Source organism: Danio rerio, chromosome 18 (genome assembly GCF_049306965.1).
Source record: "Danio rerio strain Tuebingen ecotype United States chromosome 18, GRCz12tu, whole genome shotgun sequence".
Lineage (NCBI taxonomy): Eukaryota > Metazoa > Chordata > Actinopteri > Cypriniformes > Danionidae > Danio > Danio rerio.
In genome coordinates, this window is record NC_133193.1 from 22135323 (window position 1) to 22161586 (window position 26264).

The window sequence follows — 26264 nt, forward strand, 5'->3', positions numbered from 1 at the left end:
TTAGGGTACTTTTTTGCAAAAAAAATATTCATTTTTTCGTAATTTTCATGAAGTTTTTATCACTCGTTTCTCATGCGATACTTCAATATGCACATTAACTCAGGGTAACCCAGCTAATGCTAAGAAAATACAGGTCTTCTGTGTCATTTGGTAATCACATAGAATACATTTATATGTTATTAGAGAATATATCAGTTTATTAAAAAGCATGATATCGGAAAGACATATATATATATATTTTTATATAATTTTTTCGGGGTTTTCACCTTTATTTTTGATAGGACAGTAGAGAGAATTGACAGGAAAGTATGGGGAGCAGAGAGAGAGGGGAAGGATCGGCACAGGACCACGAGGCGGAATCGAACCCAGGTGGCCGCGAGCACCAGAGTGCATGTGTCGACGCACTAACCACTACACCACTGGAGCCGACAGACATTTTTTTTTTTTTAATGAAAGTTAATGACATCATAACAATCATAATTAAATCCACTATTTTGTTGCTAGCCCTTATGGCTCAAATCTTTGGAGCTTGCCCCCTAATTACAATTTTTCTTCATTTGTTACATTTCCTTTTAAACTTTTTTTTGTGATGAAACTTTAAATAACATACGAACTTGACAGTTGACAAAGCAATAGTGTTGCACATAGACTCTAATATTTATGATAATTACCTTGATATAATGAGATATCTGGTTGGCGATGTACTCCTGAAAGCTTCCCTCCAGCCCATGGAAAATAACATTATGGTACTGTTCCACCTGATCACCAGAAAAAAAAAAAACAAATAACCCAATCAAGTTCATCACGCTGGTAAACATCACAAACAACAGCACATGCACTATTCATTTTGACCTTCTTCATTTTATCACTCGTGCCAAATATTTTATTCATGCTGGCTGATTACTCAAGTGTGTTTTGGAGGGTGTTTTCTAGTCTTAAGTTACTGCTTGTTGCACTGCAATGTGTCTTCTGTTACAACATTCAAAACACAAATAGTATCAGTTGCTCCAAGGTGCCAAACTAGTTTTGTAGGCTCGGTGAATGATGTTTAAAGTCCAGATGTTTTGTAAGAGTTTTAGCTTTCTCTCAGCTCTCTTTATACAAACTATTAAGATCACTCAGAGTAGATCAGACATGCTAAGAGTGAAAATGTGAAAAAATGAAACTTTTGCCATCCTTTACTCACCCTCATATGATATGAAAGATATGAAAATGTTGTAAACCAGTAGCATTGACATCCAGTAGGAAAAACAAATGGTATGGATGTCAGCGGCATGTCCAACATTCCTCAAAGTATCTTCTATTGTATTTAACAGAGCATGTAGGTGATGGCATAATTTTCATTTTTGGTGTGAACTGTACTATTAAAGCATTTATTATAGACCTCCTGAAATGCACAATATATTATATATTATATATAGTAAATATATAATAACAATAATAATAGGAAGAAAAATAAATGTACTACATACATACATGTATATTAATAATAATGTTATTTGTACACTAATTCTGTATTAAAAGGCTCCTATTATGCAAAAATTACTTTTACAAAGGGCTTAAATGCTGTTTTGTGGCAACAGTCTGTAAATATAACCAGCTTCTAATTGTAAAAATTGATAAATTATGTTTTTTTTATAATCACTCTTCATAAAAACAGTGCAGAAACACATTAATGGAGATACTCTATTATTTGTACGTGTCACCGGGGGGGTTTCAAACCATAAGTTACAGTATATTCAGGGCCAAACGGAAAATTTTGGTTAAAATCTGTGCACTTCTGTGGAATGATTTTGGGAGTATTATAACTAAAACCCTAATATGTGAACTAAAAAATAACACCTTTTTTTAACTTTTATTTTAAGTTTAAAATGCAAATCAAATTAGATTGACTTTATTTGGTAAACAAAGCTAGTCTCTCATATAATATATCTACTAAAAGACAGAAAATATTACTGTATAAACTGCATTGTACATACATCAGATGAACATTTTCATATTAGTCTATAATATTACTGTAATTAATTTAAAAACTGAATAAATTTAGATTTACACACATTTACTCAAGTAAATAAACAGAATCAATGATGGGCTAAAAATCTGCAGAATTCTGCGAAAAATCTGCGGAATTCTGCACGCGCAGATTCCGTGTGGGCCTAGTGATATTCTCTGGTTCCTTAGCACAAGATGTTAGTCTTGTTTTTTTTAAATCTGCCACTATGCTGACACATGGCATTTATTAACTCCACCCACTCTTGAAAAGAGGGTTGGGACCACAATCTCATTTGAATGTAAAGCGTCAGTCACCAAAATGGCACAATTAGCATAAAAACCTAAAAGGGGAAACTTCACACACACTCTCTAGGGACATCAGAAACTTATTTTATTGTAAAAAGGGGCACAATAGGCCCCCTTTAAAGCTTAATAAGTTTTTTTTTATATTTTTGAAAAAAAGCTAATGCTCACCAAGACTGTTTCGATATTTGTAAAAATTAACAAAATAAAAAAAAAGTAAAAAGCAATGTTAAAACTGAGTTAATATGGCTGAATCAATAATATGCTCTGGCACTACTTAAACAATACATGCATACACACAGATTGCATTATAAATATGCAATTACTCAGTTTAAACCCCATAATGTACTTTATAAACAAACTCTTTGTTTTGTAGTCTTAAATAACAGCTTGTTGCAGTGCAGTGTGTATTCTGTTACATCATTTAAAACATAAATAGTATCAAATAGTCTGCCAAACTGACAGAGGAGGCTCAAATAATGTTGTTTTGGTCCCACAGTATTATAGGGCCTTTTCTGTTCTCTCCCAGCACTGTTAATCCAAACTTTAAAGATGATCCAGCTTAACTCAGACATGCTAAATAAAAGTCAGTTTGACACAAGAGTGAATCAGCATACCAGGCGGACGTAGTTCTGCAGCAGCTGAACGGAGATCAGGGAGTCGTACGTCATCTCATCCAGAGCACACTCTGACAGGCCTGACAGAAAGCAAAATCAGGAGCTATGAATCAAAGCTGCAGGGTTCATCAAGGAGCACAACACTCAGAGGCCAGCGTGAAATGCATTTGAGCGAAGGCTTCATGCAGTTGTTTTGACATGAGATGGAATATTCTGGAGCCCAGCTAAACATCAGGGTCATGTGACGACAGGGAGCACAGCGTGGCTATTCATTAAAGCGTGGAAACATGGGAGATCTGCTGATTCTCCGCATCATAGGACTGAACATCTTTCTAGGGATTTGACCAAATATTTGGTAAAGTTCACAATAATTGAACTGCATTGGATTCAATGAACTCTTAACAATAATATTACAGTATTTATTACTACTTCCTGCCTATGCCGTAGAAATACATTTTAAAAACTAAAAGTTAAGCTGTATGAAGGTTATACTATTCTAAGGTTTAAAAAAATTATTAAGTACTTTTTTTAGGAAAGGGTAAAAAAGTAAGGCTTTATTTTGATGGTCCATTTGAGTATTAGTAGACTGTACGCTTAATATCTGTTGATACTGCTCCTTCAACAGACATTTAATGGACTATAAGAAACTTTGCAACATGTCAACGTACACTAACCCTAACCCCAATCGTAACCCCAACTAACAGTCTACTTATAATCTAATCAAACAATGGACCATCAAAATAAAGTGTGACTGAACGTTAAAAAGAAAAACAAATGCTGCAAATGTTTATCTTTATGAAATATTCCTAAAAAATAGTATCATGGTTTTCTGAAAAATTTTTAGCAGCACAACTTGATACATAAATAATAATCATAAAAACCTAATACACAGGAAAGAGATATACATGTATATGTAGCAAACCTTCAATGTTTTTTTTCTCTAAAGTCAGTAATTACAGTATTTATCATGATTTAAATGTAAATTGAGCACTGTATCTCAAACCTTCACTATGATTTGTATAAGAATAGAACTTTGATGCTTTGAATTAGATTATGTGACTTATGCCATGGTTTCACAAAGGAGGTCTCACACAAACACACACAGGGGTAGCAGAAGAGGGAATAAAAGCGCTTTTTTGTAAAACATCCTTTTGGTAGAAAAAAGAATTTATATTTAAATTTAAGGGGTCACTCTGAAAAAGGGTCAATAAATTTAAGTTAACTTTCTCTATTCTTTCACTGTATTTTATTTTTTTACTTTTTTCTGAACTGTACCGTAAGAATGTCTAATGACTTAGAAATCATTAAGAAAACAACTCTTAAAAATAAACAAATAGCGTGGCAGTCATTTATCTTCATTGTTGTATACTTATCTTTATATATTGCTATCTATTTTATGTGAAATTATGAATATTTCTTTTCTACAATCTTGTCAGACATTTTGAATAACAAAACATTTTGTTTAACAAAACCTAAAAATTTTTTAGTAGTAGTTAAATATGTAAACATTTCTGAGACAAAAACTTAACGTGCACATCATGTGCTTCACATGATCTTTCATTGGGTCCTTAAACTAATAACAATTATCTGTGGAATTTAAACCAGAGGACACACCAGAGGACATGGTTTTAAGAGACAAAATGTATCAAGTTCCTATGCTTTTAGAGATATATAGATAAAAAATATAAGCATTTTGGAAAAAAAGTGCCGTTTACTAAATTAGAAACTTTTAACATTAGGTCTTAAGTAATTATTAATGTTTTTAAGATTTTCTTTGAAATATATTAAAGCAGTAATTTATTAAACTATGCTTGAGACAGTCACACTATAGGATAATTTTAAAATTTGTCAAAAGATTTTTGTTAAAAAAAACTTTATAACACATCAGTTTTTATTACAAGAGATCCATGGAAAACAGAGATTTTTTACTGCATATTATAGTAATTAGTTTAATACTAATTAAATGTTTGTCATGTGTGATATTAAAAATATCAAAAACACACACATATACATACTGTATATATTTCCATATTTTTACAGCAGTTCTGTCTGGTTCTTGAATCTGGATGGCTGATAGCTGTGCAATATTCTGCCAGTAACAGCACATGTCCAGCCTCTTCACCCTTGTGTATTACTCTGCCCACATACAGCAACAAGCAGAGGACACTCTACAGTTTGACAAATATTGCTGCCGTTGGACAACTTAACATACTTTATAGAGAATGTAGTTGTTTAGATTACAACAATGCAGTTTATTTATAAGGATAGTTGCTATTTTTAAATATTTATTATTTCTGAGAGAGCGTGTCAGCGTATTTGAGCAAAGATGGTGGACATTGTTCATCCACAAGATGGAGTCAGAGACCGCATAATAAGCAATGGATGGGGAAAAATACAGTGTCATTTTAAACTACAGCTGATCAAATCATTATAAAACTGGTAAGGGGCCTTTTATGTCAAGCTCTCTCTTTAGTATGTTGTAGTGTTGTATTTATACCACAGTAATTGTAGTGTGTTGAGTGTGAGATGGTACTCATCTTAAAGTCTTAAAACCGGAGATAGCCATCTGTTTCTAATGAGTCTCTTGTATTCGCTACTGCAGACTAGTTCAGTAAACAGTAAGAAAGAAGAAATGCCCACGTGTTTACCCTTTTTCCTTATCACAATACCATAAACACAACGGTAATCTGGAAGTGACTGTGTTGCTTTGGCTTTTTCGTGGTTAATTATTGTGATTACAAAAGAAAAACACTAGGAAATCTCTGTAGACTGATGGCATTTCATGCCGTTCAGCCTTATAATCTTGAAATGCGAGTCAAATCACCCGTTTTGTCATCACTGTAGACATTATGCTAGCGAATCATTCAAAATACTAGCTCTAAAGTGAAGTTTGTGAAGTAGCAACAGTTTCTGCTGTTCTGATGTCAGCTGCATATGTGAATGAATAGCAAAGAAAGTAGTTCCTCATATAAAAGGATTTTGAGACTCTTCGTGTTTGATTTTCTTTTTTATAAACATGATTATGCCGTCAAACTGTTGTATAAACGCAATATCACACTCGTAACGGTGCGATGTGGCTGTATATCGTCACTGGTAGGACACTAAGGCACTCGTCCTGCGGCTTTGTGCCAACGTACGTCTCCAAAGATGTGTCCAACACCAGTGCCGATATACAGCCACATCACACTGCTACTCAGTGTGATATTGCTAATTGCAAGGTCCCAAAACTTTGAAACCAGTTATTAAAATTGTTGTCTTTAGGTCCTCAAAAGGCAGATCAGACAAAACCTTTCCACCTCCCTCCAAGTGTAATTGTTGTGTAAATGAACAGCCAAAATGGTTTAACGATTTAAAATATTTAGCAGAAAAAGGTGTCATGTAAACCTATCCTCAGTACAGTGCTGGCAGAGCTCACCTTTAAGGCGTATAGTGATCCGTTGACTCAGCCGCTTGCGAACGAGATCCCACGGAGACTGAGCCAGATCCTGCCCCGCCATCCAGACAGCATCACCTGAACAAGAGAATTCATTCAGAGCCTGCTAGAATTATTGCAAAAGACAAGATGTGTGATCTCTTCACTGACATGTGCGCTGTTTTCATCTACAGTAGTACAGTATGTCAAACGTGAGTCAGGAAAAATGAGCTTTTATCCCATAAATCCTCCTCCCTCTCTTTGTCGTCTGTCAGTCTCCTGGTGTTTTCTGTCAGGAATAGCAGTAAGTCATCACGTTGCTCTCTGCAGGCCAAAACACATTATTCTGACATCTGCTTGTGGTGTTTGGAAACATCTTGTCTTAAGGGAGGAGTTAAGTGTAAACAACAAAAAAAAAGGAGCGGTGAGAAAAAGAAAGAGTTACAAACACGAGCAGGAGAAGGCCGGAGGGCTGTGAAAGAGATGGGTGAGAACTTGGAGAAGGCTAGTTTATTTTCAGCAGTGCTGCATGACAACCTTTGGGCCGAGCCAAACTCAGTTAGTCCTCTGTTCCACGTCCTTCCCTACTTGGCCCAGCGTGGTGTTGGCGACACCCAAGACAAGAGCCATTTTAAATTCACACTCACAAGTCAAGTCAATAATAGCGTGTTTGTCAATGTTTTGCGTCCTATATTTAGATGTTTGATATCACCAGTCATTCTAGTGACAGATATATTTGATATTTAAAACATATCAGTTTGTGCGTCTATGACAACAGGCATTTAAAAATCGCTGAGGTGGGGAAATTAAAACTTGAACAGTGACCGAGAGCAGTTCAGGAAGTGCCGCAGCTGTTCAAGAGACTGGAACCTGCCAAGAATAGCCATTGCAAGTGTGTCTCTACGCTGCAGGTTACAGTTCAAAGGGAGCACAAAACATCCAGCACTGTTGCTGAGCTGTGTGTATCAAAATGTTTTATAGATTAGATAAAGAAAGAGGGTGTTTTATGGCCATTATAGACTTTTAAACTGTAAAAAAAATTTTCAATAATAATAATAATAATAATAATAATAAAAATTGTTAGGGTCTGCACAAAATATTGTTTAGCATCGATATTCATATATATAGCCATCTGAAATGTGGAGTTGGGATAATTATTGTTGATCAGCAATGAAGAATGTACAGCGTTTATATTTTACATTGCATTGGATTATTTAATAATAGGGGCAGGACAAAATAGCGATATGCATGGGGTGGCACTTCTCGTAATGCTGAACCGAACAAATGAAGAGTTCAGATGCAACACCCTCTACATCCATTAGACCTCCTTTTTGTAAATGAGCATTTTCTATCAGGCTCCTATATAATTAGGCACAGAAGTTTCAATTTCTAGATAATGAAAAGGCTATTAACTAGCAAATTTATATATATATATATATATTTCTTTAAATGTCACTTTAAACAATTCTTTGGTTTTTAACAAGGTAGATTTTCTTTTGCGTCAAAACCAGCTTAATCCACTAGTGTTTTTTTGTTTTGTTTTTTGCAAAAAAACTCTAAATCAGGGTCACAAACTGCCGGCCCATGGGCCATTAACTGCCCTTCCTCCTCTTCCTCCTCCGGCCTGCAACGGCGACACCCTAAGCATCATCTCTGAACCCCCCTTGGGTTTCACTTAGCGCAATCATAAGCATCACCTAAACACCCCACACTCCCCTGCCCCCAGTCTTCACTTCACGCGATTATAAGCATCATCAGTGTAATTAGTTGAAAAATCACTAAAGATGCAATTACAAATTATTTTAACAAAACATAAAACACATTACACAAACCACCTACAATTAAAAATACATAAATCTGTGAAGTAAGTGGCGGTACATTATACTGTGGCGACACCTGATAAACCAGGGAAGAAGCTAAAAGAAAATGATTGAATAAAATCTGTCAAAAAATGCAAAGTCAATAACATCAAAATTAATATTATTTAAATCTTAACAATCTGTTGTCATTTCTGAATTTTGGGATTTATATTTAATGTAAGTAGAGCAATGTAAACATTGCAAACATTGTAAACTAAGCTTGTCAAATTCAAATAATGTAGTGTACAAACATTGTGAGACATCAATATCTGTGCATTGTCCATTAATAAAAACAGCTTTACAGATGTATAGGTAATATGAAGTAATATAAATAATGTAAAGTTCTATACATTATATTTATCTTAAAAAATAGCTTACATTAGCCAACAAGGTTGCCCTACTGGGCAAAAGGGAGATGTCTCTCAGACACTTTTAGAAGCTGTCATTCATTAATTTTCTCCATACTCATTGGTCTCTTTTTTGTCTTTTGTTTATCCTCGCAGCATGCATGTAGGATAAAAAAACAGCATCTTTATCTTTCATGAAATGGGAGTTGCTCTTTAATGTAGATATAGTAAATCGAAATCATTCAAAGCGTCACTGCGCAAAAAAATCTTATAAATGCATGTTACACTTCCGACTTTACCATTCACTGACAGTTGGATAGGCTCATCCAGTTCATCAAACTCTGTCTTTTAAAACCTAAATCGGAAGTAGAATAAAAAAGTCTCCTTAAAAAAGCTGTCGTATTATAACGTGATTATATTAAAAACATATGATTCGATTTGCACCTTCTGATTGGTTCTCGGGATACAGCGACTTTTGCTGTCAAAGGCAAAGGCTTATACAAAGGCAGTCTGTCTGTCTGTCTGTCTATCCATCTAAGGGAGAATTATTCATGGTATTATTACTTTGATTTCTTCATTAAATTCTGAGATATATGACAAAGGTCCTTTTTGTACTGGAAAAACAGTGATAAAGTGTAAATTTGTAAATGTAAAAGTCTGCTATAAAGAGAATATGCATTAAATCGACCAAAACTAAAGAGTATATATGTTCATAATTATAACATTCAGCATTTTCACCATGTTTACCTATAATCACGGAGGCTATGCTGTTGGCAGAAAGGCCCAAAGTGTCAGCTCTGGCCAGAACGTCTTGCAGTTCCCAGCTCCCACAAATCAGCTGGAGATGATTGGTCAGCAGGTGACTCAGGCTTTCTGTTAACTCCTCCCAGCTTGTGTGGCGCTGAACTGTAACTTTGCCAACAGTGCAGCCGTCTTCCAGGAGATCCACAGGACAAAGACGCTCCGGCGAGCCCATGAGCACCTGTACAACCACTGTGTACCAGTCTAAAATATATAGGAGAAAGCAAAAGTTATAAGTTGTGTTCACTTAATGCCCAAAGTATACTTCGGTTTTTACACCTACCATAGGAAATATCATCATTTGTACAGTATGTGTGTGTGTGTGCTTTAGATTGTTTTTGTATCACTTAGTTTGTACACAAAGTCGACACAGAACCGAGCCCTTGCTTCTCATTTTGAAAAAAAAGTTTAACTATTGAAAACGGCAAATAAAAACAACAACAACAAAAAAATCAATATGTTGCTTAATGCTTACAGTGAAGCAATGAGACTGGGCATTATAAACCAGAATGAACAGCCAATTTGGAAGTATATTAACATACTGAAATAAAAGTTTCAGCAAATTCCAGTTCACATGGACTTTAAGTGCCTGTGTTCATGCATACAGTCAAATGGGCTATGCTTTAACCCCAGTGCGCTGTTGTGGATGTTTTCATCCACTTTAGGGTGATTTTTTTGTCCTAATTCGTCCACAACTTTCTCTGTGTTTCAGCAAATAGAATGATTTTTGGCGAAAAAAAATATTTTGACAAATTGTTTTTGGGAAAATGCTTTAAAAGTTTTTAAAAACTCAACACTACACTCTGGGCACATTTACCACCCTTTCATTATGTTGGTGGCTGTTTTTGCCCCATTGACTTCCATATGAACTAATTTCGAGAGGATCACGTGCTTATGATTGAACGCAGCTGGTCATGCACTAGCCAATTCATGATTCACCAATCAGACAATTCCTAAGGTCACTATAAATACCCTAAGTTCCATATCACAGCCATCTTCTTTTTAAGAATTCCTCCTTTCACCCCTACTTCTAGTCCTTTTCTAGAAGGCTGGCACGGTGGCCCAGTGGTTAGCACTGTTGCATCACAGCAAGAACGTCACTAGTTCTAGTCCTTCCCAAGCCATCCTATGTTTCTGTGCGGAGTTAACACGTTCTCTGTGTGCTCACGTGGGTTTCCCCTGGGTCCCCTGGTTTCCTCCCACCATCCAAAAAAATGCATCTTAAGTTAATTGACTATTCTAAATCGGCATCATAGACATGCTCCTAGTAAGTAGTTATTCCTTAAAAAGCAATCACTATCTGTTCATTAGTTACTACAGCAGGAGAGTTTCGAGATCTACCTGAGCTCAAATTACCCTCTTGCCCTCTAACGGTAGGGAGCCCTGGGTTCGAGGATCTTTTGAGCTCAGGGCTCTCTCCTGGGACAGCATGCCAAACACACTTTATAATCAATCATCAGCTAAGTGTGAACTCTTACAGTTATTTTACTCCCTAGAACTCAATTTAAAAGCCAGACACTTTTTGCACAGGCTTATCTAAGGGAGTAATGGTCCCAACTGATGATCAACAGTAAAAGGAAAAAAAATTACCTTTTCCCAAAAGACAAAACCATCAACAATCAAAAATGGATAATTATAGGGTGTCATGGCTTTGCAATCAAAAACGTTGTTATAATGGAATCATTGGGGAAAAACAGTCACTATCATAATGAGTACTTTTAAACAAAAGAGTGTTTAACCTAGTGTACGAAGAATTTAAATACTTAAATGACTAAATTAGGCAAACTAACATATTTGTACAAAGCTCCATCACTCAATTTATACTTGCCCAGGTTCTCTAGAAGGTCTTTGCAGTCGTCTGTGGCAACATCATGTATGGTGCGATTGCATTTGTCCCTCCTCTCCATGTCGTGTTGACTGTGGTTACACAAAACCTCCAGGCATTTCTGTAAACCAGCAGATACAAACGCATGCAAGGTGCCATCTTTGACTATCAGCCTTTTTATTTTCTGGTGTGAAACACAACCCTCAGCATCAAACTTATAAATGTCACCTTGTAGCCCCTGGATGCAGCAATGTGGGCGGCAGTCCAGCCATCCTGGTTACTGTGGTTGAGGATGTGACATGCCTTGCTTATGCCAGGCTTTTGGAGCTCCTGTTTGGCGTCTGAAGGAAACGTTGGGCTGTTCAGATGGTCTGGTTCAGATGACGGGTGGTGCAGCAGGAGCTTCAGAGTGTCCACATGACCTGAACTGACTGCAGCGTGCAGAGCTGTGCAGCTGTCCTGTTAACACAATCAAAAAGAAAGAAGATTCTATTTAACAAAGCAATGACACAAGTTTACTGAAATTACATACTGGGTGCTTTCACACCAACACATTTGTTTCGGAACCTGACACGTTTGCCCCCTTAGGTCGATTCATTTGGGCATATGTAAAACCCGCAATCGTGCTCTGATCCGTGCCAAAACAATTGGTCTGAGACAGCCGGAATGAGGTGATCTCGGCTGAGTTTAAATTAACTCTAGGTTGGGTCGGTTGTAGTGAGAAAGCTATATGACCCAACGAACTAACAAACCAGGCTGTATCACAGCCTGTGAGTATTATGAATATGTAATAGGCATAATTATGGCTATATGAAGAGAGAATGATGAGTAGAGATGTAATTTCTCCCAGTAGATGTGTGTTTTATATAAATGATGAATTGAAACCATGCTGTCTAACTAAACTATTAAAATATATATGTCTAATATCATTAACTTTTTGGTTAACTTGACCTGATGTAGAATCAAAATATATTTTACAACCCTTGACAATTAAAATGAGGATATGTATGAGAAATTCTTACCTCTGATTTATATTTGGTGATGATGTCTGTGGGTGTCACTATTCAAAATGAAAGTGCATTTTTTTACTTGTCTTATTTTAAATCATTATTGAATTATAAATTGATATAATGACGTATGACAGCTAAGTGTGAGAAGAATTTTCTCGCATGTGACTTGTTTGAATTATTTTGGTCTATTTATATATCGTGAAAACGAACCGCACGAAGAACAAAAGGCAACATTGTAAAAATTTTAATCCCTGTTTCGGAACAAAACAACCAATCTATAAGTGTGAAAGCACCCTGAGTTAAATAAAAAATACACATATTAGAATTATACATATTACTAGTATTTGTTGTTTACTAGTATGATTGTAATATATTAAATAATAAGACTCCCTAGTTTTATGCGATTTCACGATCAAGATTAATATGAGATGAGATTAATAATCTCATAAAACCTCCAATTCCAAACTAAATAATCAATTTTTTTTATTTCAGTTTGCAATTAATTGCTTTACCTGACTTATAGACGTTGCATACGCAGCGCAAAGTAATGTATTTGAGTGTCTGAAAACGACGTTTCACATGTGCCCTCACAATCATTACATTACACTATATTACATTACATTACATTACATAACATTACATGGAAGGGGGGCAGGGGGGACGATTTCAGCTTGTGCAGTTAGCAGAGGCAGATGAAGCGTGAGTGATTTACATGTGAAGTCAAAGCAACGATGGGATATAGACATCCTGTGACGCGAATTCTGCGTTTTCTGTGTTTGACACACTTCAGACTGCAAAAAAGAGTTAGAGCAAACATCTAACAAACGGAGCAATGGAACAAACAGATTGTTTTATAAATAACGGCTAATGGACGTGACCAAATTGAAGGACATTATTTGTATTTTATACATATAGCTGGTATTATGATGTGCATCAAATCGATAAATTATTTCGTTTAACTCTTTCTCTGCAGTTAACGAGAAAAAACGCTTCCCTGCCTTTTGAGTTTTATGGCAATCCATGTTTTAGGTGTATTACGATTGGGGAAGCATGTCCTACGTGTGAGCTACATGATGTCAGATGCTCCAGGGAGTGAAATCTGAGAGAAAGTAAGATTGTGGATGAAAGTAAGAGTTAGACAAACTTCCGTTGGCTTAATCCATTTCAGATCATGTCTTGACAAGACACCAGAATAAAGAAGCTTTATTTTTATGTTTTGTGTTATTGTTATTGTCAGATTGCACACCTAACATAGTAGGCAAACTAATATGGTAAAAAAGATATGTACTATATATATACCATTACCACCGCAAAATCAGTAATTTTTATTGCAAAAAATGTGAAAAAAATTATTATAATAAATAAAATATATAGGCACATCACAAAAAACTAACTCACGAAAAGAAAAATCCAACCAAACAAAAAAAGATTTAATTTAGCCCTTAAGAATTTCCCAGGATATTCATGGTCTTTTTTTCAGGCCAGTCAATTAGAGCAAACTGAGAAAACATTCAAGGCACAATTAAGTGTTTCTAAAATAGAGGTCGTAATTACACCCTGAGCAACATACACAGACAGTGAAATGCCCACGCTGTTAAGGTAACCATGGTGATGAAAAGAGGGGTGGTTTTTCTTAACATGCTCACTAACGCAGTGTGTAATTGACATTTGAGCAACACTGCTGCAAACTCACAGTGGTAACGTGTGTTCGGTCTGCTCCTGCGTCTAACAACACTTTCACACACTGCACATGTCCCTGTTCACAGGCCAGGTACAGCGGGGTCCTTCCCTGTGAATACTCCTTCTCCAAATCAGCACCACAGTTCACCAGAGCTCTCGCACACCTATCAATAAGAGAAACTTTTTATCATTCCATTGAGAAACACAATAGAGACACTAAACTGACTAAATACTGTATACCTGGTGAATACTGGTTATACCTGGTACTACACTGATAACAGTGATTCTGCAATACAGTAAATACTACAGCAAAATCAAATGTGATTTCTACACTAACTGACAAAATTCATGTTGTCGATTTCAGTTGTAAGAGCAACTAATAATAACTTGACTTCTAGTTGATCATTTGGAAAAGTGGCAGACGGTAGAATTTTCAGATGAATCATCTGTTGAACTGCATCCCAATCATCACAAACACTGCAGAAGACCTGTCAGAACCAGCATGAACCCAAGATTCTCACAGAAATCAGTCAAAATTGGTGAAGGAAAAATCATAGTTTGGGGTTAAATTCAGTATTGTGGTGTGTGAGAGATCTGCAGAGTGGATGGCAACATCAACAGCCTGAGGTATCAAGACATTTGGGCTGCCCATTACATTACAAACCACAGGAGAGGGCAAATTCTTCAGCAGGATAGCGCTCCTTATACTTCAGCCTCCACATCAAAGTTCCTGAAAGCAAAGAAGGTCAAGGTGCTGCAGGATTGGCCAGCCCAGTCTCCAGACATGAACAATATTGAGCATGTCTGGGGTAAGATGAAGGAGGAGGCATTGAAGATGTATCCAAAAAATCTTGATGAACACTGGGAGTCCTGCAAGAATGCTTTCTTTGCCACTCCAGATGACTTCATTAATAAGTTATTTGAGTCACTGCAGAGATGCGTAGATGAAGTCAACCAAACTAATGGGAGCAATGCACAATATTGATCCTTTTTCCACTGCACCATGACTTTATATTCTAAACAGTACATTATTTCTGTTAAGTGACAAGACCTTTGCCTAAGCAAAGTCAAACCTTGCTGTCCTAATTTAACAATTAAAAATCAAGGTAATCTAGAGGCCTTTGCCTTTGATATAAGCCCTTTCTGATACCAAATAATCAACTAGAATTTAAGTTATTATTTGCTGTTCCTAAAACTTAAGTAACAATACTTTTGTCAGGTAGTGTTTGTCAGATGGATTAAAGGAAAGTGTGTTGTTTATTTACATTTTTAAACAACTAAAAATTATAAGGTACACATTTTAAAAGCTTCAGTTTATTAATAGTGACTAAAAGGTACCAAAAACAAAGCATTGCAAAGTAAACTTTAAATGACTATAGCCACTTTTTCACTGCACAGTACCTTACGGTTCAGCACAGCCTGGATTGCTTGAGTTTGGTTTTTCTTGGCTCTATATAATTTGCATTTTCAGTGCAGTTTAGTACTGCTTAAAGTGGGATTAACGTTATAGTTGTGCGGCCTCTATTGCTGTGACAGCATCGTAAACATGACAAAAACAAACCCAAGCACAACACAGAAGTAACGGATGCAACCAAATTTGAGCAGTGGTTGCTGCTGACTCTTTAAATATATTAAGTTATATTTATCTAACAATGCTGGAAGTGATGATTCTCTCAGACCCATCAGTTATGTGCAGTGTGTATGTGTACGTCACGTTATGGTAATGGTAGGCTTGTTTCATTCTTGCAGAACTTTGTTAAAAAAAAAAAAGTGAGCCGTATCAAACCGAACCGTGCTGTACCATTGAGTGAAAATACTCAATAAAATCTACCTGGTCTGTTATAAATTATTTTATTTGCATATTAAAAATATATCATAAAAAATAAGTGTAAAATGTGACTTTAATTAGTGTAATGTAATGTGTTACTAAGGCAAAGATTTTTTTATGAAAATATCCATGTAATGGTGAGAGGAAGGAGAACAAAATAATCACCCATGGTGGCCATTTTGCATGGCGGCATGTAACGGCGAAAATCCTGTTTCATCGGCAGCATCAGCAGATGCTCCTGAAGTCAGCAGCAGATTTAAGCAGTCTATTGAGGAAACATAAACACATTAGTATATTAATATATATTCATTTACACTGCATATACACACATGATTTTATATACAAATCAAGTTGATGATGAATATCACTTGAAAAATCTCTTATGGCCATGTGTTTCTTAAGAACTTGAGTGTCTGTCAGGGGGTTCTAGAGTACATGTCGAATCTAGTCTGGCTCACATTGGGAGTAGTTTGAGCTTTGTAAGTCAGCATGAGGAATCAGCAACAGATCCATCAATGATATGTTTTAATGTTCAGTTTAAAAAGATGTCAGTACATAAGAATAGTGATGAAAGTGGTCAAAGAAGTCAAGGCTGCACAGACAAAAAGCTTGTGTAATGTTTAGTCATCTTACATGAGAGGTCCAATAATACAAACATTTTTCATTCGTTTATTCATTCATTTTCCTTTTACCCAGTCTCTTATTTATCAGAGGTCGCAACAGCAGAATGAACCGTCAACAATTACGACATATGTTTTATGCAGCAGATGCCCTTCCAGCTGCAACCCAGTAATGGGAAACACCCATACACTGTCGACCAATTTTCTTTACCCAGTATAGCACGCCTTCGGACTGTGGGGGAAACCGGAGCACCGGAGGAAACTCACATGAACACGAGAAGAACATGCAAACTTCTCACAGAAATGCCAACTGGCCCAGTTGGGACTCAAACCAGTGACCTTCTTGCAGTGAGGCAAAAGTACTAACCACTGAGCCACTGTACCACCCACAAATTGTTTTTTTTGCTTTTACATTTTTTTGCCCCTTTTTATGCTTTGTGAATAGGACAGTAGAAATAAAACAAGAAAGCTGGGGTTGAGAGAGGAGATCTGCAAAGGACCACAAGACAGGAATCAAACTCATGTTACTGTGAACACTGTTGAGCTATACTATATGTCTGCGTTTAATCACAAGGCTAGATGTACTGACAAACATTTCATAGCAACATGAACCACTTGGAATTCTGAAAATGAGCAGCATAGTCTCCTAATCCTCGTTTTGGTTCCTCTTTTTAAATGACAAATATAGACTATTGGTACACTAGTATGCTAAACTAGTTAATTGCTTACACCCAGGCACAGAACACTAAAGCTACTCGGATGTGTAAATGTGGGATTCAACAAAACTAACAATGCAAGAATGGAGGACACTGTGATCAAAGGTATGTTTTTGTTAGTAAAATCACTTGTAAAATTTGCAAAATTTGTAGTGCTAAATATCAGGCTGAGAAAAGAAGGCTAACAATTTGTTAGCATTGGTTTTATATATATTTATGGCTAGTAACACTATGAAATACACTCACCGCACACTTTATTAGGTATACCTGTCCAACTGCTTATTAACGCAAATTTATCAGCCAATGACATGGCCGCAATTCAATGCATTAAGGCATGTAGACATGGTCAAAATGATGTGCTGCAGTTCAAACCGAGCATCAGAATGGGGAAGAAAGGTGATTTAAGGGACTTTGAACGTGGCCCACTTTCTTGGCTCACCATTAGTACCAATTGAGCATTGTGTCAACACCACAGCCTCCCTCAATATTGATGCTGACCATGTCGATCCCTTTATGACCACAGTGTACCCATCTTCTGATGGCTACTTCCAATAGGATAATGCGCCATGTCATAAAGCGTAAATCATCTCAGACTGGTTTCTTGAACATGACAATGAGTTCACTGCACTCAAATGGCCTCCACGGTCACCAGATCTCAATCCAGTAGAGTACTTTAGTAGAGTAATTTGGGATGTGGTGGAACGGGAGATTTGCATCATGGATGTGCAGCCGACAAATCTGCAGCAACTGGGTGATGCTATCATGTATGGACCAAAATCTCTGAGGAATATTTCCAGTACCTTTTTGAATCTATGCCACAAAGAATTAAGGCAGTTCTGAAGGCAAAAATGGGGTACAACCCGGTACTAGTAAGGTGCACCTAATAAAGTAGCTGGTGAGTGTTTATTGTACTGGTGTTTAGTTTGACATGTATTCGTCCAATAATAGTAACACTGGTAGCTATTATTGTAGAACAAGTAGGAGCTAATTCAGTTCCCTCAAATGTGTTTGTATAACTAAAATCATTTGAAGTTCATATAGTGCTAACATGCTAATAAGTACTTCAGCCAATAGTTCTGGAAACTATGAAATACTTCCTTAAGTATGAAAACCCATAACTTTATACATGCAAATGTAAGATAAATTTCCCAAGCACTTACCTGTGTGTCCATTATGAGCAGCAGAGATCAAGGCAGAGGTTAATTCATGTTGATGGTGATGAATATCCAATAGTGGATCTTGGTTAAGCAGCATAGACAATAAAGTGACATTTCCCTGGGAAGCAGCTTGGAGGAGAAGGGTTTGCCCGTCATCCAGGGGGACGGGGTCACCACAGGTTAGCGAGGGGACTATGGAGGGACACCAGCCTGGGAGGGTTTAAGCAACAGCAGTAACTAGTGAGGCAGGGTGCTTATGTTGTGTCTAAATGTGTTCCCTAAAACACAACATTACCCAGACCAAGGAATCCCTTTTTCATTAAGAAATTATTTTAGGCCTGTGCCATTGGAGCAATGCTGATTGAGACAAGTATTTTGTAATTCAGTAGTCAAATTGCCCTCAAGATAGATGAACATACTGAATTTGTTTTTGAGAAGTAAAATTCAGTCAAAACCCTGCTGAAAAATCCAGCTTAAACCAGCCTAGGCTGGTTGGCTGGTTTTAGCTGGTTGACCAGGCTGGTTTTAGAGGGGTTTTGGCCACTTCCAGGCTGGTTTCCAGCCATTTCCAGCCTGGTCTTAGCTGGTCAGGCTGGGAGATGACCAGATAAAACCAGCTTGACCAGCCTAGCCAAGCTGGCAGTCCAGCCAAAACCAGCTATATCCAGCTTAAACCAGGCTGGTCAAGCTGGTATTAGCTGGATTTGGCTGGTCATTTCCAGCTAAGACCAGGCTGGAAATGGCTGGAAACCAGCCTGGAAATGGACAAAATCCCTCTAAAACCAGCCTGGTCAACCAGCTAAAACCAGCCAACCAGCCTAGGCTGGTTTAAGCTGGATTTTTCAGCAGGGAACAAAGGGTAAATGTTTGTGATGTACACATTTTGACACAACTTCTGAAATGTATTATTCTAGAGTGTATCAGCAATCCACACACTCTATACTATTAATCAAATCATTTTAATATGCTAAAGTCAACTTCATGTTTTTTGTCAATTAAATAAAATACAAAACGTAACTGCGTAAATCAAATCATGCAGCAGGCGGTTTAAAGTACATTAATCAAAGTCACGCAATATAAACTGTCAGTCAAACTGAAATGTTCTAAACATGGAGCTGAGTACAAGAGTCACGTCAATTAAAGAGTGTTAGAAAGATGGAAACTACAGCAGAGAAACGGACGAAGTTTAATAAAGTGCAGGGAGGGCTACTGGTAAACTGGCACCTATGTGGAAACAGAATTCAAATAACAAATCTTGCAATGGGGATGTAACTAATCTAGTATCTTAAGTGCTAATGCTAAGGCATGTTTGTAAATAGCTTTGTCTCTAGGGATTCTCTATGTTTATCTTTGTTAGTGGAGGGAGTTGAAGTGAGAGAGATAGATATAGGCCATTTCATTGGGGTCCAGTGGAAGCATTAGATAATTGGCTCTTTTCTGGGTTAAAATGGGCGGCAGAGAGAGCAGAGAAGCCTCAGAGAACTGCCATGGCCGAGTGGCTGCAGAGAGAGGGAGAAAAGTGCTAATATTTAGCAATTAGCGATGACAGCTAGCTACCAACATCTCTCAGAGCTACCCTGTGGATTAGTCTCTAGCGACAATAAAGAGGAAGACTCTGTTGGAATACTTGCTCTGCTTTCATTGATGTTACAATTGCCTTTCTCTGGAGCTCCCAGAGAGCTACGAAGAGGCCTGCAGAGACAGTGTGGTATTTCAAAATGTGAGAGAAATCTAAAGTTTTTGACAGCGTTTTTATCTAACTGCAGTTGGAACGGTCACAGACATTTGGCTTACAGACCAATGCATGGTTCTAACCAGCATCTCTTATAAAGCACTTTTAGTACTACCTTATGTTTCTGATGTCCGTCCAGAGCAAATTAAGTTGCTGTACTGATGTCTCCACCAGACTAAATAATTAGCTTAAGCAGAAAAACTTTACAAGGAAGACCATGTGGTTTACTATCTACCAGCCACGCTAAATCAGAACACCAAATCAGAACTAGCCAGCTGGAAAAGCTAGGACATTAATGTTTATCCTAAGCTGGTATTTTAGGGGGATAGCATTATTCAAAGTGGTGTCCAATTATGTTCCTGTAGGCCTACTGTCTTCCAGAATTTATCGAGGGCTATTTCTCAATATGCATTCTTATGCGTTATTGCTTCCTTGTGTTTTGTGTAACATCCTCATTAATCGCCAAAGTTCAGTTCTAAAACTTAAGACTGCAAAAATGGAGGACATGTGAAAGAACCCGTATGAGTTCTTGATACTGAGCTCAGATTTGAGCACAGTACTCGCTGTAGAAGACCCAAAAGTCATTGCGGCTAAATAAAAGAGGTGGAAACTGCCACATTTTTTATAAAAATTATTATTAAACTTGCTGTATGCTGTATGAAGAACACAGCATCTCATTTCTCACAGGCTGCATTCTATGTTCTCGTGGTCTCCCGAGTTCATTCTTCTGAGGTACCTTGATTGAGAAACAGCCAAGGTCTACATGGTCTCTACAAATTCCAGACAGGTGTGTTGGAGATGGATTTTGAAGGACATTGGCATTCCAGGAAAAGAACTGGACACCTCTGCTTTAAGATAAGGATTTACAAACTTCTTAAAAACATGGTGCATTATATTTCATATAAATGATTAAATGATATATTGCAGAACCAATAAATAGAGACTTAAACATTATTATGTGCAAGTTTACGACAAAAACAGTGCATTATGTCAATAGCAAAAATTTTTAAAACCATGGAAGTGAATGTTTAAAAATGCAGAGAACAACACAACATTCACAAGTATCAATTTTATCAATAATAGAAAGAAACAGATAGTGGCATGGACACAATGGAGTTGTTAGTTTAAGACTTGGGAATCAAGTTAGTGGTGGAACACAGGAAGGCAGAACCATGCTGTAGGGCAATGACAGGAAAAGGGAAAGAGCAGCCTCTGGCATCAGCTTCAGAAAGGGTTACAGGAAAGACCCCTAGAGACCTGCATCCTCGGGAGAGGGCCCACATTACCTATTTATATCTAAAAATGCTTTACTGAATTCGAAAATTCTGCCCTCAAGAAAACAAATGTTCATATCTTGGTCACATTGTACATAAGTACTGCTGGCAACTGACGGGTAATCAGAGTATGAATACTCCTCTCTTTGATACTCCACATCTATGTCCTCCTCTGCTGGCACTTACTTATAAATGCATCAAGTAGGAAAAGGGAGAGGAGTAGAGAGAAGTAGTGAAAGCAAGGGTGAAAAACGTAGCACCCTTTTACCTGATGCTGCTGCCAGGGGACTGCCCAGGTGCTGGGGGCTATGGGATGGAAGACTAGATGGGTTTATGGAGGGGCTACTGACAATGGTAGCTGTGGAGGAGGTGATGACAGGGGGACACTCCACACATGCTGCTGTTGGCTGCTGCCCCCATGGCCAGCCAGAACAGGATGCACCCACCTGTGACGCAGTCATGGCTGGGACTGTACCACCCATATCTAAGGAGGGTTTTGGTGGAAGCTGAGGGGTGGTAGCTGATTTGGCAAGACCCACCCCAAGTCCTGTTCCTGGGGACCTGCTAGCTTCACCTACTACTTTAATTGGTGGGTGTGGAGGGGATGGTGTCTGGGACAGTCCAGGTTTTTTTGGTGGGATCGGGGGTGGGTTACCCCTGTCGATTCGGGCCACAGTTGGTGATTTAAGGCCTATCTGGGGGTGGCCTAAACGTCCTGTGAAGGGTCCTCCCTCAGATGTAGAATGTGGCAGACCGGGCCGAAGGGCTGCAGGGGGTCCCCCTGCTGGAGGGCTTGTGAAGCGGGACAGAACCTGTGTGACAGTGTGTCGAGCCTGTTGTTTAGCTGCAAAGTTGTCTCGATTTGTGGGGGACAGGTCACGCGAGGGGGGGCTCTGGTTTGCGGTTCCATTTTGGTCCTGCTCTGAGGCAGAGGGTTGGAATTTGTAACGGGCTGCCTGGACGCGGGGACTAACCCCAGTCGGCAAGGTAGAAGATACACCAGGTGAATGTGAGCTATGTAGATGTGTTTGACCGTCCCCTCCATTTTCTGCCTGTGAGCTCCCATGGTGTAGCCCCCGTCCTGCACTGGAGGTCTTAGGTAGGTTCATGCTAGCATAGGTGGAGCCACTAGGCTTGACAGGGATGGAAAGTGGCACTTTCTTAGCTCCTTCATTTTCCAGCGGTGCATCTGTCTGAGAAGAGACAGTCTTGCAAACAGTTGCTTCAGTGCCCACAGCCACAGACACCATAGCCTTGGGTTTAACAGAGACAGATGCTGGGGTAACAGAAGGCAGTGGTGGGGAATCTTTGCATCTTTCAGTTCTTAGCTGCTCCACCTGCAAGCGGAGATTCTCACTTTCAGCCCGGAGTTCCACAGCACGAGTCTCCTCGCGGCTAAGCCTGGCACGTAGCTGCTCTCGCTCTGTGTCAAATTCAGCCAACTGTTTCTCCATCTCCGCTTCCATCTGTTGGCTACGACGTCGTTCAGATGCCAGTTCTTCTTCCAGACGTCCCACCGATCGACCATCCTGCTCAGTACGGGACGAAAGTTCCTCAAAGCGCTGGTTCTCTTCGACCACACGAGCAGCTAGCTGCTTGCATTCATGCACCAGTGACATCACCACGTGTTTGTTTTTCTCTCGCTCATCCTTCAGCTGAGCTGACAGCTTCCTGTGTTCCTGCTCCAGGCTCTGCAGCTGCAGTTTCTCCATTTCAAGCTAGACAGTAGCAGCAGGGCAAAAATGAGACTCGCAGAGGGTAAATAACACACACACACACACACACACACACACACACACACACACACACACACACACATATAGAGCAAGACACTGATTACTACACAATTACATAAGGTATTAAAGGTACAACAGTTCCTTCTACAATGTAACCATGCCTTGACAGTAATTTTTAAATCAAGTACAACTAAACTTGGGGATAAGTCCTCAAATCTCAGGTTACTTTCATTTAACTTTATGTAATTTTCAGCTTGTGTAAAAGTAATCAAGCAATTCCCACTCTAACAGTATGCAAGTGCACGCCTCGTACAGACTTAAGCTTTTTAGCCAATAAATGAAATATTACTTCTTTAGAAATAATGAGGTAACAGAAAACATTTAAGCACAACGTCCATCTGGTGATTATATACTACTATTTTGTTCTATTCTTAAACATCATTTAACATTTCCTCAGTGTGACTGGTACTATATATAAAAGCTGTTGCATTTACTACAGTACCAATGCAATAAGAGTACTGTCGCCATAACAACCAAGAACAAGTGTTTATTATTGGAACGGAGAGCTCAGATCAGTGTAACACATAAATATGCATGCTACTGTACATACCTTTATATAAACTGTATTTTCTAAACTAATAATAAAGTCTGTATAAAAATATAAGCATTAAACCATAGTTAACACAGATACTTTCAGATCTGCAAAAGTGGTGTGCAGTGACAGTTCAGAGGTCACTTTAAAGAGGCATGCCTGCATCTGTTTTAAAAGCTCAAGCCCAGCTTTGATATCATGTAGCTCGTATTTTCTGTAGCACTAGCTCAGATGGTGAGATATAGATTTACAGATGTGTTTGGCAGAGTATTTCAGAGCTTAGCGTCAATTTCTCTCCTTCTCTGACACCACTTGCTTTTCTTCTCAGGGGCTGCCATTGCTTGCCTTGTCTATCTTTCACTTTTTTACTCTGCATGTCTAGCATGCGCCTTGCTTTCGTGAAGGCTATAAAAAAAAACTTATTTCCAACACAATCCCTAAAACAGTATATTCTCAGCATACCTGCCAACACTATCGTTTTTGCCGGGAGTCTCCCATAGTTCAAACCTATCCCCCACTACCCTCCTGTTTTGTTATTTCTCCCAGAAAACTCCTATAAAAAGCTTTTCTGTACAGTCTGTAACGTTAACACACCCGGGTCACTAACTTTGGTATAGTATCAGATCTCAGCAGCTGCCCGAATCCCGGTCCATAGTGGAGTTACAACACCAAAGTACAGTTACTAATCCAGTTCTCAGCTGTATTATTCAGACAAACAAACACCGCCACCCCCCAAGCAATGCTAATACCAAACTCCGACCAGCCCCACACGCCCCAATTTTGAAGACAGGGGTTGGCAGGTATGATCCTGAGAGTAACTAGGAACCTCTCTGACAGCAAATGTAACAATGTCAAGGCAATTCCTACGAAAATACTGACTTTTTTTAGATGGAATATGTAAACCCATCACTTAATCCTTTCTGTAGTCTTGTTTTTTACATATAAACGGAGTTAAATGCTCACAAATTGAGATCTTACCCTCTTCTGTCTGGTCTCAGCAGCCGAGAGTTGGGCAGACATCTTCTCCTGCATCTTACGGCAGTGGGCCATAACAGCTTCCAGCACAGTGATGGGGCTTGCGCTGACTGGCCTACGATCCTTTGGGCCCATCCCTGACTCAAAGTCCCTCTGCATGGCGAGGAATGGGTCTGTCAGACTGAACTGTCCATATCGCTCCTGCAGGAACACTTCTTTTCTTCGAGCCTATGAAGAAAATAATATAGAAGCAAAACAACAGATTAGCATTTTCTCAGAGTTAAGTCCATATTGTTGTTAAAGGGGCCTGAAACCCCCATCTTTCAGTACAATTCTACCTCAGAATTATTTAGAAAACGAGGAGTGGACTTGACAAGGCAAAGCAGGAGAGAAAGTGGAGTGCGAACAACTGTCATCTGTCAGTGACCCATACTGATCGAGTGCACTTATTTTAAAATTTAGACACACATACCTACTTTGAAGGGACAGAAAGCTTTGGAGAGTGTTTGAAAGTCGTGTCTGTCAGCGTTTGCATGCCATGTCAATCCGTTTATGGATCAGCTGAAAGATGTGGCTTTCTAACGCTCTTCTGTGTAAGTTTGCTTGTAAACAGCTGATCATTAGATCATTAGCCAATCACAGTCATATCTGTTAAGCACGTGAACACAATGGCCAATCAGCAGTTTTATAAATACTAGCAGGTACTTCTGACTACACTAACATCACCGCAAGCCATCACAAACACCTAACTACTGCGTGGTCCCAGAGCTTGAAAAAATTATTTGGAAGCAGTGTTTTCTCATAGGATAAAAAACACAGTCTCGTGAATAATAATTAGACACCAGCGCATCATCGAAGTTCTCACAGTCCCATCGCTTTAACTGCCTGCTCTACCAAATGGTTAACCATATTTTGACTAATTTAAATAATGGTTTACACACACAGCACTGTTGGTTTACAAACAAATCTAAAAAATATATTCCTCTTGACTACTACACTTGAGTTTAGTTTTACTGAGAAAAAAAAAAACAAAACAAGAAGTGAAGTTTATGTATAAACAAATTTCGAGAGGATCACGTGCTTATGATTGCTAGCAGCTGACCCGCATTATCCAATTCACTACTATCCAATCAGATGACTCCTAAACTACTATAAATACCCTGGGGTTTATTCCATTGCTATCTTCGTTTTGAAGAGGCAGCTTCACCGTAGCTAGCTCCGTTGAAGAACCTACTCTAAACCAGCATGGACAACCAAAGCATCTACAAGCTATCACCTACCAGCTATCACCTACCAGCTACAATCTACCAGCTACCATCTACAATTACCAGCTATAATCTACAAGCTACTAGCTATAATTTACAAGCTACAATCTACAGCAGCAACAACAACTGCAGCAACAACAACAACTGCAGCAACAACAACAACTGCAGCAGCAACAACAACAACTGCAGCAGCAACAACAACAACTGCAGCAGCAACAACAACAACTGCAGCAACAACAACAACAACTGCAGCAACAACAACAACAACTGCAGCAACAACAACAACAACTGCAGCAACAACAACAACAACTGCAGCAACAACAACAACAACTGCAGCAACAACAACAACAACTGCAGCAACAACAACAACAACTGCAGCAACAACAACAACTGCAGCAACAACAACAACTGCAGCAACAACAACAACAACAGCAGCAACAACTGCAGCAACAACAACTGCAGCAACAACAACTGCAGCAACAACAACTGCAGCAACAACAACTGCAGCAACAACAACTGCAGC

The 26264-nt window shown here is 38.5% G+C and overlaps 1 protein-coding gene across 4 annotated transcripts in view; it reads right to left on the minus strand.

Moving 5' to 3' along the window:
• Window positions 1–26264, minus strand: part of cttnbp2 (cortactin binding protein 2) — a 96619-nt gene that overhangs the window by 21225 nt on the left and 49130 nt on the right. For 2 of the 4 annotated variants that reach the window (XM_021467802.3, XM_068214902.2), the window contains exons 3-13: window positions 24480–24704; window positions 21442–22891; window positions 18171–18377; window positions 15840–15939; window positions 13860–14010; window positions 11385–11615; window positions 11160–11277; window positions 9278–9535; window positions 6328–6423; window positions 2913–2992; window positions 672–758 (exon numbers count right to left, since the gene is read on the minus strand). In XM_021467802.3, coding sequence (XP_021323477.1) covers window positions 672–758; window positions 2913–2992; window positions 6328–6423; window positions 9278–9535; window positions 11160–11277; window positions 11385–11615; window positions 13860–14010; window positions 15840–15939; window positions 18171–18377; window positions 21442–22891; window positions 24480–24704 — 3003 coding nt within the window. Of the gene's footprint in view, window positions 1–671; window positions 759–2912; window positions 2993–6327; window positions 6424–9277; window positions 9536–11159; window positions 11278–11384; window positions 11616–13859; window positions 14011–15839; window positions 15940–18170; window positions 18624–19021; window positions 19667–21441; window positions 22892–24479; window positions 24705–24948; window positions 25503–26264 lie in introns of those variants that run through there. The other 2 variants (XM_073930311.1, XM_073930312.1) reach the window with 2 other exon arrangements.